This window comes from Oikopleura dioica, chromosome PAR, assembly GCF_907165135.1.
Source record: "Oikopleura dioica chromosome PAR, OKI2018_I68_1.0, whole genome shotgun sequence".
In the NCBI taxonomy this organism is placed as follows: domain Eukaryota; kingdom Metazoa; phylum Chordata; class Appendicularia; order Copelata; family Oikopleuridae; genus Oikopleura; species Oikopleura dioica.
In genome coordinates, this window is record NC_137293.1 from 2,900,677 (window position 1) to 2,916,291 (window position 15,615).

The following is a 15,615-nucleotide window of genomic DNA, read 5'->3' on the forward strand; positions in this document are numbered from 1 at the left end:
CTTTCCTAGCCTTTTCAGAACCCTGACTCAGGTTTCAATCACAAGTTGCCGGGGACATTTTTACACCAAGTCTTAATCTTACAGTCTAAGTCATATTTATTCCAGGATTCTTTCCTGTTACCTTGTTTTACCTGTAAAAGCGGAAAAGTACAAATGAAACAAAAATACTTGGTAATTGAAATAAACTCGCCTTATTCTAGAGAATCATCCTTATCGATGGTCCAGATTCAATGTTGAGGATATTCAAATGAAGCATTTGCGATTTTGAAGATATATTGTTTATTTGAATAAATACTGTATAAAATAAATAAGAAGATAAGTTATTCACTTGTTTTCAGTGTACTTCTTCTTGCGATGGATGCTCTGACATGCGTTTGGCGACCAAAGTTGGAATAATTCTTCGCAACTGAAGTCTTTCTCTTCTGCAGCATGCTTGGTGGAAGATGTTTGTTCACCTCGTGTCGTTTTTGAAAGATTTTAATGCAGGCCTGTTCAAGGGGAATCACTTTGAGCTTAGTAGAAATATCATTGAAAAATTGATTCCCCTTCCTCGCGATTTTTTAATCTTTGGCCAATGACGGGAACCTTCTTGAAAATCAAATTTTTAGCAAGCAAAAGGTAGCAAGAAGCACATGAATAACAGCAATGCCAAGTTGAAATCCCCACGCGACGACAATCAAGCTCTCCGGGCTTCGTTCAAGAGAGCTAGAATAGAATAAGTTCTGTATGAGTAAATGCGATTTCGATTTTACCCAAGACCTTGTGGTGGAGGATGTGTTCTTTGAATCAAAATTTGAATTGTGCCCACAGCTCCGCCAATCAATGGATGAAAGATGCCGTGGATCGGTACTGAATAGAGTTGCTTATTTTTGAAAATTTTTTCTGAGCTGAGCAAACTGAGCTGAGGTTGAAATTCTGCTGATCTCAAGCTGAGCTGGCCTCTTTTAAAAACAATTGAGCTGAGTTAAGCTGTTTTTTTTCAAAGAAAATGAGCTGAGCTGAGTTGACGACTTCTAAAACTGAGCTTGCTGAGCTGAGCTGGCCATTTTTGAGGTTGAGCGAGTTGAGCTGAGCTGATAGCAGTGCTTGAAAAACCCGCCCGCGGCCCCCGTACCCGCCACAAATCTCGGATTTGGCCCCCGCGCCCGCCCGCACTTAGCTGAGCCGACCCTCAACTCAAAATTGCGAGCTGAGCTGTATAGTCTATACAGTCTATCTATACAGTATAGATAGCTGAGCTCAATATTATTTTCGAGGCAAAACAAAGACGAATTTCAATAAGGATTTCTGAGTGAAATCCCCCTTATTTATTGGCTCATCTGAAAGAGCGTAAAAAATTACTCTAGTTGAGTCGGAAAGATTGGCGAATTTTCGAACTTATGACGTCATAGCACGTGACGGAAGTTACGAAAGTACCAAACTTTGGACGCTTACCATTTTCATGTCGCTTGAGCTATCATGACATGCAATACATGAAAATGATCGTCTGATCGAGATCTTGGTGTGAATTGAGGTTTCATCCCTCGAAAAATATCTCATCCCTTTAATGAAAATCAGGCACTAGTGATAAAGGGTTGAAAGAAATTTTTGAAGGGATGAGACCTAGATGCACGCATAGCTCTTGTCGCGACGATTATTTTCCACTATCACACGCCATGATAGCTAGAGTGGATCGAAAATGCGGAGCGTCCAAAGTTTTGGTACTTTTGGAACTTTGGTCACGTGCCATGACGTCATTTCGAGGGAAATTTCATCCCTTTTTGGGCGAATCTAGGATAACTTTTTACGCTCTTTCCAATGAGCCAATAAAAAAAAAGGGGGGGGGGGTAAGGATTTCACTCAGAAATTCTTATTGAAATTCGTCTAAAGTCGTTATCCTATCATTCTTGCTTATGAAAAATATTTAAAATACCTTTAGTGTCGAACCAAAGCAACTCAACAAGCATGAAGAGTGTCGGAGAATATTCTTTGCTAGTAATCCAGAAGCCAGAAATGCCAAGAGGCCGGGTCATATCTCGATATCGACAAACGCCGAGCCACTGAGTCCACCAAGAAATGGAAACGACCAAACGTAGGGCTCCCTGGCAGTTGAAGAGGAATGACAGGACTTTGTTCAAAGTGTGGGTGACTTTGCCAAAGCCTTCGACGATCCTTGTTCTTTGGAAATTGACGTACAGGGTCAAACAGGCGGCTGAAGCAAAAAGTAGCTCATGGAAGAAGTAAAAAGCATACCCATGGGGAAGTAGCCTCCAAAGTAAAGAGATCGCTGTCCCTCCCAACCGTTCAAAGTCAAAGTGAGTGACCAAAGAGCGATAACTACTCGGATAAGAACGAAGACGCGGTCGTTGTTGATCAAGGTCGATGAGATGAAATTCATTGACGGTTCTTGTCCAAGCTTGCAGTCCTGACGAGGCTCTAGTTAGAGTCATCCCGGATTAAATATGATTTTTTCGTAAGAAATTAAAAAAATATCGAGCCTTCCCTGACAAAATTTTTCCCAGCAATTCATCGGTTCCTCGCCAAGGCGCTTTAGCAAGCTCATTCTTTTCCGAGTCCACCATGTCAAAATGTAGAAGATTATGACCGTAATGATTGTTAGGAAGAAAACTAAAATCCATCATGCTTTCTGTTTTTATTATTTAGCTGGATAAACTTACAATTGACCGTTACTGTGTAGATTGGCGCAAGATTTTCGTAGGTAAATCCTTTGTCGAGCCAATATTCATCTATCGTGTGATTTTCCAGAAACGGGTACTTGTCAATGTCTGCTTGGGAAAAGTTTCCCATCGTGACTTTTGCTAAGAAGAATTCATGAATTTCAAATTCTTTGATATTTTATTATTTTAAGGACCCCCCCATCAAGAATCGTGAAAATGAGGCTCTTTAGTGAACGTTTTTCTCAAAAACTACCTTAGGTAGACCCTTAATTTTAATTGCAAGCTTTTGTTCGAACCCTCGCCTGCAACCGTTCCCCTTAAGATGATCTTACGATCAACAACTTAAGGTTATACGGGCCGTTAAAGGTAAGGTTGTTAAGTGCAGGTTTTTTTCGGGTTTTAAAGTGGGGTATACCCTTAATTTTTTTTCAGGATAAAGATAAGGCCCTAAGCTACGACCGTTTGCTTTTTGAAAGTTTTTGGTCTACGAACTTAAGGAGGACAGCCCCTTTAAAATTTTTAAAGTCGAATCTAAGTCGAATTTTCAGATTTATATTTTCACTAAATATTGCCTAAATTGCCCTAATTTACGTTTTTATCCTCGTGTTTATGATAGAAATAGTTTTAATGGTTGGTATACCGTATAAAAATAGCGAACTGAAGATTTTTATGAAATTTAGAATGTGAATTTTCAATTTTCGAAGCCAATTTCTGTCAAAATTTTCTATAGGAGCAAAAAAATTTTCTAAATAAAAGTTCTTACCCATGGTCTAAACTACCCAAAAAAGCAAAAAAAAATTGGAAATTTCGACATTTTTCATCTTGATGGGGGGGTCCTTAAAGGTTTTTATGCCTTATTTGCGGACGAATCTTGTACCTCGACTTCCAAGAAAAAATTCGAAAATTTGGCCCCCTTGAAAAAATATTGTCCTACCAAGCATCCCTTAAAATTTTATGAGACGATCAGTGTTAGTCTATCACTTTGAAATTAAAAAATGAACTGACGAATATTCGGTTACTTATCTGCGAAGTCTGAGTCTAAAAGTTCTTTATTTGATGTTACCTGGAAAAGCGGGAAATCGCGAGTGCGACAAAATTTCCTGGAAACAGAAATAAACTTTGCTGATTCTAGAGAATTATCAATATATTTCTTATATTTAACAAAAATGCTAATAATGAAAATTTCAGCTACTTTTTTGCCTCTTATCGTTCGCGAACTTCAAGAAATCACTCAACTGAGTTTAAAAAATATTTTGTACTTGCAGCTTCCGGCGCGTCAAAAACCGTCCATCAAATCTTTATCATCTTTGAACTCATTATTTACAAGAAAAAAGTGCGCGTGGAAAGATGAACTGTTTAGTCCTGTCAGACTGCTCTTATAAATGCGACTCCCGGGTGCTTTATCTACGACAAGATCATGTCCAGAGCATTTTCGAAACTTTTATTCTATTTCGGAATTTTTCTGAGTTTTGGGATCATTTCCACGATTCTGAGTGTTCCAAAATTCCTCAAAAAAACAAGCCTTCAATATAAAACGACCAAAGATGAAACGACAACAACAACGATTTCGACACCAACAACAGGTTTTCTATTTCAAAATCTCCGAGGATTTTCAATTATTTTAGAGCCACCAACATCAGAAACCACGCTAGAGTTCTTCACTTCATCATCCCCTTTTTCGACATCACAAAAGGCAAAAGAGACAAGCTCTACTTCCAAAACACTAGATTTGACTGAAACAACAACTCCAGCTTCAAACACCATAATTTTGACAGCGACAACACCAACAACAACGGAGACAACAACAGAGATAGGAACAACGACGCTTACCGAACCAATAACAACACCATCATTTGAAATCACGACAGAATCTCGATGTGCCAGCTTCGATTGCCTAAATGGAGGAGTATGTGTTCTTGAGTACGGATATCCAAAGTGCGAATGTAAGGAGCCCTATTTCGCAAATCACTGCGAGCGGCACCCATGTGACTTTCACGATTGTAACAATGGCATCTGCATATACGACGATAAAAATAAAATTCCAAGATGCGTCTGCGAGCCGAATTACGCTGGTGAGTTCTGCGAACAAACTCTGTGCGAGATTCAAGGATGCGAAAACGGAAGCACTTGTTTAATTGAAAACGGAGTTGCTAGATGTAAATGCCTTGTCTCGTATTCAGGCGAAAAATGTCAGTGCCCTCCGATCTTTGAAAAGCAGCGAGAGCATGGAAGCTTTGTTTATAGACAGTGGCACGGGGCAAAAGCTCATTGCGAAAATAAAGGAGGTTACCTTTCATTTTTTCTCAACCACAAAGAATTTGCCGATTATATTCTCAAATATCGAGGGCAGAAACATGATGAATGGATTGGATACGAGCAAAAGTATCCAAACAACAAATACTTGTACAAAACCGTTGATGGAAATGATGCGGAATACTACAATTGGGCGGAAGGCGAACCGAGTGAGGATTGGGAGTACTGCGTTCAACTTTTTGACAACCGAGATACGATGAATGACAAAGAATGTAGTGCAGAGTGGTGGGCTTTTTCCTGTCGCTTTTCTCAAAACTGCGTGAAATAACTCTCCTCTATTTCAATAAAAATTCCCGCTCAAACTGATTGCTTTGATTTTTGTCCGAGAACGAAATTTCCTTGAAATAGAGATGAACTTTATTGATTCTAGACGCTAGAATCTAGACTCTAGATTCTAGAGAATAACCAATAAGTATAGCAAGTATTTGAAAAAGTCTTCATTATTTCTTGTTGTTTCCTTATCGCCTTATTTTTAAGCTCGGGAATCCTAATAACGAACATTTCAGCTATTTTTTGCTTCTTATCGCTCCTGAACTTCAAGAAATCATTCAACTGAGTTTAAATAATATTTTGTACTTGCAGCTTCCGGCGTGTCGAAAACCGTCCATCAAATCTTTATCATATTTGAACTCTTTATTTACAAGAATAAATTGCGCGTGGAAAGATGAGCTGTTTAGCCCTGTCAGACGGCTCTTATAAATGCGACTTCCGGGTATTTTTTATCTACGACAAGATCATGTCCAGAGCATTTTCGAAAATTTTATTTTATTTTGGAATTCTTCTGAGTTTTGGAATCATTTCCACAATTCTGAGTGTTCCAAAATTCCTAACTAGAACAAGCTTTGAGTACACAACGATCAAACATGAAACAACAACTTCGACGCCAACAACAGGTTTTCTTTTAAAAATCTCCGAGTATTCTTATAATTTCCCCATCAACAGAGACAACAACAACGACGCTTCCCGAACCAATAACAACACCAGCAGCAGAATTCGAAATCACGACAGAATCCCCATGTGCCAGCTTCGATTGTATGAATGAAGGGTCGTGCGTTCTTGATCACGGATATCCAAAGTGCGAATGTAAAGAGCCCTATTTTGCGAATCATTGCGAGCGACATCCATGTGACTTTCACCAATGCGTAATTGGAGTTTGCATCTACGACGAAGAAATTCAGAGTCCAAAGTGCGCATGTGATCCAAATTACGGAGGTGAATTCTGTGACCAAACTTTGTGCGAGATTCAAGGATGCGAAAATGGAAGCACCTGTTCGGTAGAAAACGGAGTTGCAAAATGTGAATGCCGCGTATCATACAGTGGAGAAAAATGCCAGTGCCCTCCGATCTTCGAAAAGCAGCGAGAGTATGGTAGCCTGGCTTACAGACAGTGGCATGGAGCAAAAGCTCATTGCGAAAAAAGAGGAGGTTACCTTTCATTTTTTCTCAACCACAAAGAGTTTACCGATTATATTCACAAATATCGAGGGCAGAAACATGATGAATGGATCGGATACGAGCAAAAGTATCCAAACAACAAATACTTGTACAAGACCGTTGATGGAAACGATGCGGAATACTTCAATTGGGCGGAAGGCGAACCGAGTGAGGATTGGGAACACTGCGTTCAACTTTTTGACAGCCGAGATACCATGAATGACAAAGATTGTAATGCAGAGCGGTGGGCTTTTTCCTGTCGCTTTTCTCAAAACTGCGTGAAATAACTCTCCTCTATTTCAATAAAAATTCCCGCTCAAACTGATTGCTTTGATTTTTGTCCGAGAACGAAATTTCCTTGAAATAGAGATGAACTTTATTGATTCTAGACGCTAGAATCTAGACTCTAGAATCTAGAGAATTATCAATAATTATAGCAAGTATTTGAAAAAGTCTTCATCATTTCTTGTTGTTTCCTTATCGCCTTATTCTTAAGCTCGGGAATCCTAATAACGAAAACTTCAGCTATTTTTTGCTTCTTATCGCTCCCGAACTTCAAGAAATCATTCAACTGAGTTTAAATAATATTTTGTACTTGCAGCTTCCGCCGTGTCGAAAACCGTCCATCAAATCTTTATCATATTTGAACTCTTTATTTACAAGAATAAATTGCGCGTAGAAAGATGAGCTGTTTAGCCCTGTCAGACTGCTTTTATAAATGGGACTCCGGTGTTTTTTATCTACGACAAGATAATGTCCAGAGCATTTTCGAAAATTTTATTTTATTTTGGAATTCTTCTGAGTTTTGGAATCATTTCCACAATTCTGAGTGTTCCGAAATTCCTAACTAGAACAAGCTTTGAGTACACAACGATCAAACATGAAACAACAACTTCGACGCCAACAACAGGTTTTCTTTTAAAAATCTCCGAGTATTCTTATAATTTCCCCATCAACAGAGACAACAACAACGACGCTTCCCGAACCAATAACAACACCAGCAACAGAATTCGAAATCACGACAGAATCCCCATGTGCCAGCTTCGATTGCATGAATGAAGGGTCGTGCGTTCTTGATCACGGATATCCAAAGTGCGAATGTAAAGAGCCCTATTTTGCGAATCATTGCGAGCGACATCCATGTGACTTTCACCAATGCGTAAATGGAGTTTGCATCTACGACAAAGAAATTCACAGTCCAAAGTGCGCATGTGATCCAAATTACGGAGGTGAATTCTGTGACCAAACTTTGTGCGAGATTCAAGGATGCGAAAATGGAAGCACCTGTTCGGTAGAAAACGGAGTTGCAAAATGTGAATGCCGCGTATCATACAGTGGAGAAAAATGCCAGTGCCCTCCGATCTTCGAAAAGCAGCGAGAGTATGGTAGCCTGGCTTACAGACAGTGGCATGGAGCAAAAGCTCATTGCGAAAAAAGAGGAGGTTACCTTTCATTTTTTCTCAACCACAAAGAGTTTACCGATTATATTCACAAATATCGAGGGCAGAAACATGATGAATGGATCGGATACGAGCAAAAGTATCCAAACAACAAATACTTGTACAAGACCGTTGATGGAAACGATGCGGAATACTTCAATTGGGCGGAAGGCGAACCGAGTGAGGATTGGGAACACTGCGTTCAACTTTTTGACAGCCGAGATACCATGAATGACAAAGATTGTAATGCAGAGCGGTAGGCTTTTTCCTGTCGCTTTTCTCAAAACTGCTAGAAATAACTTTCCTATATTTCAATAAAGATCCTCGCTCAAACCCATTGATCATCTTGCCCCGACATGTTCAGTCAGATTAAACACTTATCCTATCAAAGTGTTTACACTTGCTCCTCACGGTCATTCTGAGTTTTCAACTCACAGTGTCTTCTTGATTTAACATAATGAGATGAAAGTTCTATATTTTATCTTATCATTTTCTTTTGGCTTCTTGGGTTGCTACGATTTTTGTCCGAGAACGATAAGAGATGTACGAGAAATCGGAGAAGGCTGCCCTTGTCTTTGAAATTGGTTGACTTTCATGTTTTTGTGAGATTTGTTATTTCTTGAAAACCAACCATAAGTGACGCCGACCGAAATGTCCGCTGTAACCAAGTCGGCCTCCAATCAATCCCCGCTTTCAATAACCGAACAGAATTCGCAGCCCGAATCGCCTTTTTCGCCGACAATGAAATCACAGAGCTCCAAGAAGGTGGCTTTTCTTATGGATACTCAACGCTCGAAACGCTTCACTTGCACAACAACAATCTGACGAAGATTCTTCCAGGAACATTTTTGCCTCTTCTAGAGCTAGAAAAATTATTTCTTCAAAACAACTTCATCGAAAAAATCGAGGATTTCTATTTCAGCGACCTGGCGCAATTGAAGTTTTTGTTCCTGGAGAATAATCGGATTCAAACTGTCAGCAAAAACGCATTCTTGAACCAGCGGAATCTCGAAGTTCTTGATCTTTCTCGCAACTCAATTCTTCATCTTCATGGGTTGGACATGAGCGGCTTCGTCTCGCTGCGATTTCTGAATCTAAGAAGCAATAATCTCTCATCTATCGGGATTCAAAGGCTTCCAGAATCGATCAGTCTTGAATTGATTTCTTTGGATGACAATGACTGGTCATGTGATGAACGAACAAGCTGTTTCACGAGAGAACCTCTTTTAGAAATCATCCGAAATTCTAGTGCGCTTTTGACGGCGCCTCTGATCTGCGAAGAGCCCCAAAAATATCAGGGAAGAAATTTATTCCAAGTTCTGAACGATGTTGATTGCTCAAAAGTCGAGTTGTTTCCAACATTTTCATCCGCGAAATCAAAGTTCGACCATCATAATATTGCTCTGTTGACATTTCTTTTCGTCCTGCTGGTGGGAGCTCAAGAATAATAATCATTCTGCAAATAAAGAAATAAATAAACAAGAATGACAAACTTTTGCTTCCTCAGATGTTGTCAAAAATATGAGTTTTCTGAGTTTGATACTGATAAATATTGCAGTTGGAAAAGACTGTTATGATAAGGAGAGACCATGGGATTATACAGGCGATATTGACTTTACAGTAACTGGAGAGAAATGTATGGACTGGCGGAAAGGGACGACCCACAGGAAACGCGATTTCTTCTATTTTTGAATTATGCTTAGGGTAAAATTATTGAAATCAAGGAAGACCCAAGCACTACCCCACTCAAAGTGGAAGTTCCAATTTCTGCCGAAACCCTGACAGTGACCCAAACGGACCCTGGTGCTACACAACAGACCCTAATGGTGAACCTATTTTGATTTCGTCCCAATCTGAACCCTTCTTAGTTGTCTACGCTTATTGCAATGTACCCACTTGCGATGAAAGCAAATCAAAGGAGCGTCAAAACAACGTCAATTGCATATCAGATTCGCGCGGTACAGCTTATCGAGGCTCTCAGGCAAAGTGCTCTCTCAATTATTACTGGGCAGATAAAAAGTATTAATTCTGTAGCCATCTGTAGATAAAAATTGAATAATTATTGAGCGCCAGTCATAGCGGTTCGCGACAAAAGATGGGAAGTTCTACCTCTGCCAAAGTTGGCACGCGGTGGAACCCCAGCGGTAAAAATAGAACATCAAACAATGAATTCCCTTCATTTTCAGATCGATGTTTTTGATGGACGAAAAGCATAATTACTGTCGAAATCCGACGAATGATCCAAAAGGGCCTTGGTGCTATACGACCAACAAAAATGTCCATTTTGCGTACTGCGGTAAGATAATTAATAAATTGGGCCAGCAAAGAATATGGAATTAAGATATTCCTTCTTGCTGATGATGACAAAAAGAAATCTGTGCCACTGATTCTTTCTTGTTTTGTGACTCTCATCATCTTCAATAAAAACTTATCGAAAATTGATTCGAGAATATCTTCAGTCAAAAAAAGACCTTTTTCTTTGGATGGATGCGTTATTGTTAAACAAGTGATTGCGATATAAATAATTATTGAGCGCGACACTTAGCAGGCCCTTTTCTCTTAGTACTGGCGATTTGAATATTTTATCCGGGCCGCTAAAGTTTTTTTACCGATCTTTTTCTGCAGGTTGCGAAAAAAACGGGAGAGCTTTGTTTTCTTTTCAAAGAGATTTGAACCTTTGAAAGTTATTCAGAAAGGAAAGGCCAGATGAATATGAATATTGCAGACCACAGATTTCGAGTACAAAATATGAAAATTGCGTCATTCTCTCTAGGCGTAGTAACTTTCTATTCGCAATCGCATTTGCGGTCGGAAAAAAATTGCGAATTTCGCAAATTTTTTTTTCTCGCACTTTTCTATAAATAAAAGAAATCAGCATAAAAATCACAAATTGCGAAAAAATCAGATTGCGATTTTTTTTGCGAAAATTTTTTCGCATTCGGATCGAATTTTTCTAGAAAACAGGTGCTTTTGCGAAAATTAACTGTGGTATCTTTCTCGATTTTTTATGTTTTTGACTTCTTATTTTATATTTTTATATTCTTTCATATAAAGTATATTTGGCTTGGTGACCAAATGTGATTCAAAGACTTCTTCGCATTTGCCTGGATAAGCCTTACCTCCCTATCTTCTTTATTCGCCTGCTTCTACCTGTATCCCTTCCTAGAGTAGATATATTCCCTTTTTCGAAGGAATCAAAAAAAGGATAGCCCTGTACATTGCTCAAGCAGATGCTGTCTGTTTAATCTAGGTTTATGTTTATTCATCGAAAATTGATTGATTTAAAAAGCATTTTATTTTATTGCTTCTGAGCCAAGAAAAGGGAGAGAAAAAAGAACAAAAATGCCGCTGGAATTTGAGCAAATCGCGCAACTTATTGCCATGCAAAAGTAAGTCAAAAAAAGATTAGTTTTGCTCTTCGCAAAGGACAGTTTATAATTGCCCGTTCTTGATTGTTTCATGAACTTGGTCAGCAGCATATTGTTAAACTGCTGAGCAAAAAGTAGCAAAATAAAAAGAAGAGGGAAAAAATGAGAGTTATCGGTGTCGATAGACGGTAAATATTTTAGCGGAGATTAATAACGTTTATATCTCCGGTTTTCAATCACTTACGATTCAGTTACCTAGTTCTCAGTTGAATCGAAAAGATTCTTTTTATGACGCTCTTAGAAATGTGTACCAAAGCAAATTGTACGAGCAAAGAAACAAAACGGTTGGTTATGCTTTTAGTGCTAAAATAGGGAGAAGCTTGGTTAGAATACCAATTGGTATTCAAAAACCAATTTTGGTATTCAAAATTTGAATTTCAAATACCAATTTTTGATATTCAAATACCAAAAATTTTTGGTATTCTAACCGAGCGCCCCCGCTAAAATAGCCAAACCCTAACATTTACCCAACCCTAACCCTTAAGTGCTTCCTATTTGGTGGTGAGTGGAGTCAACTAGAAAATCTTGATAAATTTTGCGTGGGTGGCTTTCCGGCTGCTGATTGGCCGGTTTGCCAAACTCAGGCTTCTGATTGGCTGAAAAATTTTGTCGGGATTTTTTGTCGATTCTTTACAACTCCCCAGATATTTGGAGGGTTATCTTGATTCAAGACTTGGTCAAATTGGATTATCCATTTAGACCAGACAATATTAAAAAAATTGAGAATCCGAGCTATACAGTATAGGCTATACTCTCTTAATTACTTTTTGTTTGTGAGCCTCTTGACCCAGAAAAAAAGAAAACTAATTACTATTATAATAAACCGCAGATGAAGAAATATATTTCTCGCCAAATCGCTGGCTAGACATATTTTTTCTAGTTTTGCTGGAAATGAAAACGCATCGTCTTAGAAATGGATTTGCCCCGTAAGTCTGATTTATTAGTTTGAGTTTTTACACGGAGAACATGTATTTTTAATGTCGCTACTGGGTATGAAAGTAATCGACTAAATGAGTTTTTTCTTTTTTCTATTCTGAGCCGGGCATTTTTCCCACACGCCGGAGGCCACAAACTGCGGCCATTAAAGAAATCCACCGAGAAATAATTGATAAAGAGACACGAGACACGAGCACCTACAACAATCATTATACCGCCCTTCTGATACATACGCATATTGTTAATTAATCAGCATAAAACCGACGAACGGATATGCCAAAACGAAACTCGAATGAAAACAAAATAGGCTTCAGCCACTCAGTTCTCGGCTCAGATGGCGACTTTTGAAACGCAAAAAGACTTCATCGATAATTGGAGACAGAGGGACTGGAGGGGTTGAAAGACCTGTAAAGAAGGAAAATAGAAGTGAAAGCGATACAAGGTGAAAAAATTATTTTACTTCAGAGACTTTAACTTACCGATTTCTTTTTGATATAAACCCCCTCCTTTGCCTTGCCCCCAAAAAAGAAGCTTGAGGTCCCTTTCGATTCGGATTTTTTTCTGTCTACTATGCATTTTCTTTACCAAATAAACCCCAAAACAACATTAGCATGGGAGTTTATAACCTCATTACGAACAATTCGGACTCAGTCGGATCATCTATTTTCGTTGGTTATTTTAGAATAAGAGCCATTCGAGTTCGAATATTATTTGAAGTTTCGCTTTTTTGATACAATAATTGAAACATAAAATATGGTCCTTTTTACTCCCTTATTAGCCAGAGGCCGTTATTTGAAAAAACTGGTGAACCCGAGGTAACTTGTGGAGTACTAAATCCTTAATGCGCAAAGGCATCCAACATGTATGAGATTTTTATTATTAGAGATTTGAGAATATGTTTCCAGAAGGAAATATTTGATTCCCAACGTTCTGTATCTTCTTTCTTGTTCGCGCTCTTATGAATAAGTTCACACAGTAATGGTCAATTTTCGTGGGTCACAGCGTTACAGTAGCTTCTTCGGAGAAACTGTATTGAGACAAACCATTCGATATGAATGTCTGACATGATATGACATTTTGCTTTATCTATCGATGAATGTTTCATATTTATCAGATTATATATTGAAATTTGCTAATTGAAAATGGTCATTTCACCATTTGCAGAAGGACTGAATTATGATAAATCTTTCTTTACCGAATCACAAGCGGGAAACTTGCTTTTATACGAGAATTCCAAGATTAAATACAAGGTAGAGTAGGGATTTAAACCGTCCATATTGAGGTATAGTGAGGCATATTGAGGCATATTGGTGAACTATCAATATCATGTTTTCACTATAAAACTGAAAAGATATTTTTTACTTGTTGACCTAGAAAAAACAGTATTTTTGGACATAGAATTTGAATGAGACAAAATGAACTGCTTTCTATCAATTGAACCTGTCGGCAAATCCGATACAAATTTAAATTTTAAAACGCTTGAAGCACTAAAAGATTCAGATATCAAACATTGTTCGCGGGACAATAAGTCTGACATTCCAAAAAGACGGGTTTAAAACCCTCTTTCTCGCATTTTGACTCGATTTTTGGTTGATAGAGAGCTTGATTTTTTAATCGCGAAGAAAATGGATTTTAGGTAAATTTAAATATAATAAAAATGGCTGAGTTGAAGTTTACTGATCCAGGCATGAAAACCGCTAATTATTTCGGTAAAAAGAACGGTTAAACCGTCTGACTTAGACATAAAATTAGTTAAAGTAGACAATTTCGACCCATTTTTGAGATTTGATGGAGTTATTCGGCAATTTTCGTGTCGGTTTTTGCTACAATCTAGGTCTTAGGTTTTTTTTCTGTCAAATAATCAGAATATTTTTAAGGTACAGTGTCTGAATAATTCATTTTTGAGTTTATATGAGGATTTTTTCAGACAAAACTGACACGTATAAGATAGGACGTATAATTTGAGATAAAGTGTCACATATTTCAAACAAGATTTTTTTTAATATTCTGTATATATCCAGTAAACTCTACCGGCGCGCATTTTTGCATAAATATTTCACTACATGAACGCATCAAGCTTCAATTAACGGTCGAATAAAGGCTTGCCACTTCACTGATTGAGAATAATTTGAGCGATGATAAAGTATGCAGCATCGTTCAGTATAGGTACGTCAGATCTTCTTTGAATGCAGGAAGATTAACGACTGTTTTTGAGACAAGAAAATGCTCATTATTGTCGAGAAACTTCAAAAATTTGGAATAATAAGAGGTTTCGCTCAAAAGAATGAGAAAAAGAGGTTCGTTGATTATTTGATAGAAGGACCTTACAAGGGCCTCCGACTCGGTAATCTGTGTAGAGGCCTAGAGAGTAGAGCCCCCCCCCCCGTCAGCTTTTTTCGAAGAATCAAGTTTCGGAATTTAAAAATTTTGACCCCGGAAATCGATTCTACAGGTCAAAAAACGAGGCTGCATTTTTCGGGGGTCTATCTCGACTCTTTTACCCTCAAAATCGCATTTGAAAATTGGACTTTTCGTCAAAAATTGACGAATTTGTCCTAATTCTGGCGAAAATATTGATTTTTCTTGGTAAAAAATTCCTCCTATTACCTTTTTTGAAGCAAGTTTAACCTGAGGACGCAAAAAGAACCAAAAATATGGTGTTTTTAAAAATTTTCATTTTCGAAGGAAAAAGCTGACGGGTGGGGGTCCTTAAACATTAAAAATTCTTGGAAAATCAGAAAAATAAGGTTTGAAAAACAAAAAGATCGAGGTTGAAGCTTTGAACTTTATAGCATCACCAAATGTATCCGTAAGCGTCAATGCATTTAAAAACAGTACTGTTGGTCCGTATCTAGGGCACTCTCAATGACGCCCCGAGAACAGAATGAACACAACTGTAAAGAGCTATTTTAATGAACTTCATGACGACAGGTCACGGTATAAAGGCATTAAGAATGCAGAGCTAGCAGCAGAGGGATTAAATTAGCCAGCAACTTTTTCTTCTTCAGAGAAAACCGAAAACAAAAAATAAACAAAAAAAACATGCCTGTGGCAAGAGATTCCCCTTACAGGCGACTTCAGTCGGGAAAATTTGAAAATTCTTTCAAAAATATTGCTAAAAGATTTGCTTCAAAGGGGTAATAACTTATATTATTGATAAGGGCGTTTTTTTGCCTTATTCGAAAACAACCAAGATTCTTTTGTAAAAGACAAATGAAAAATCTTTCGATTGACTTTACTATTTTTAGGCGTGTGCAAGTAAAACTTGAAGACGACGCGAAAAAGGACACAACAATGAAATGGTATTCCTACCTGATCCTCCTCCTCATGTACATCGTCTATTTGGCCATCGGAGCAATGGTTTTTCAAAAATTTGAGCAGCCAAATGAGGTTAGCAATGAATAGTCT

At 38.1% G+C, this 15,615-nt stretch overlaps 1 protein-coding gene and 1 long non-coding RNA gene across 2 annotated transcripts; both read left to right on the forward strand.

Moving 5' to 3' along the window:
• Nucleotides 1-4,074: 4,074 nt before the first annotated feature.
• Nucleotides 4,075-5,258, forward strand: LOC145701227 (uncharacterized). Its single transcript, XM_081778451.1, has 2 exons — nt 4,075-4,240; nt 4,283-5,258. The coding sequence occupies exons 1-2, from the start codon at nt 4,075-4,077 to the stop codon at nt 5,236-5,238; spliced, it is 1,122 nt and encodes a 373-aa protein (XP_081634577.1). The 3' UTR covers nt 5,239-5,258.
• A 4,662-nt stretch (nt 5,259-9,920) lies between these two features.
• LOC145705650 (uncharacterized) lies at nt 9,921-10,285 on the forward strand. Its single transcript, XR_014134621.1, has 3 exons — nt 9,921-9,987; nt 10,030-10,139; nt 10,185-10,285. It is a non-coding gene; the product is annotated as an uncharacterized LOC145705650 (long non-coding RNA).
• The last annotated feature ends 5,330 nt before the right edge of the window (nt 10,286-15,615 follow it).

What these genes read in the sequence shown, in the direction of transcription:
- LOC145701227 (XM_081778451.1), top strand. Translation starts at nt 4,075, where the DNA reads ATGTCCAGAGCATTTTCGAAACTTTTATTCTATTTCGGAATTTTTCTG. An exon ending in GATTTCGACACCAACAACAG is followed by an intron (nt 4,241 to 4,282) that starts GTTTTCTATTTC and finishes CAATTATTTTAG; the next exon opens with AGCCACCAACATCAGAAACC.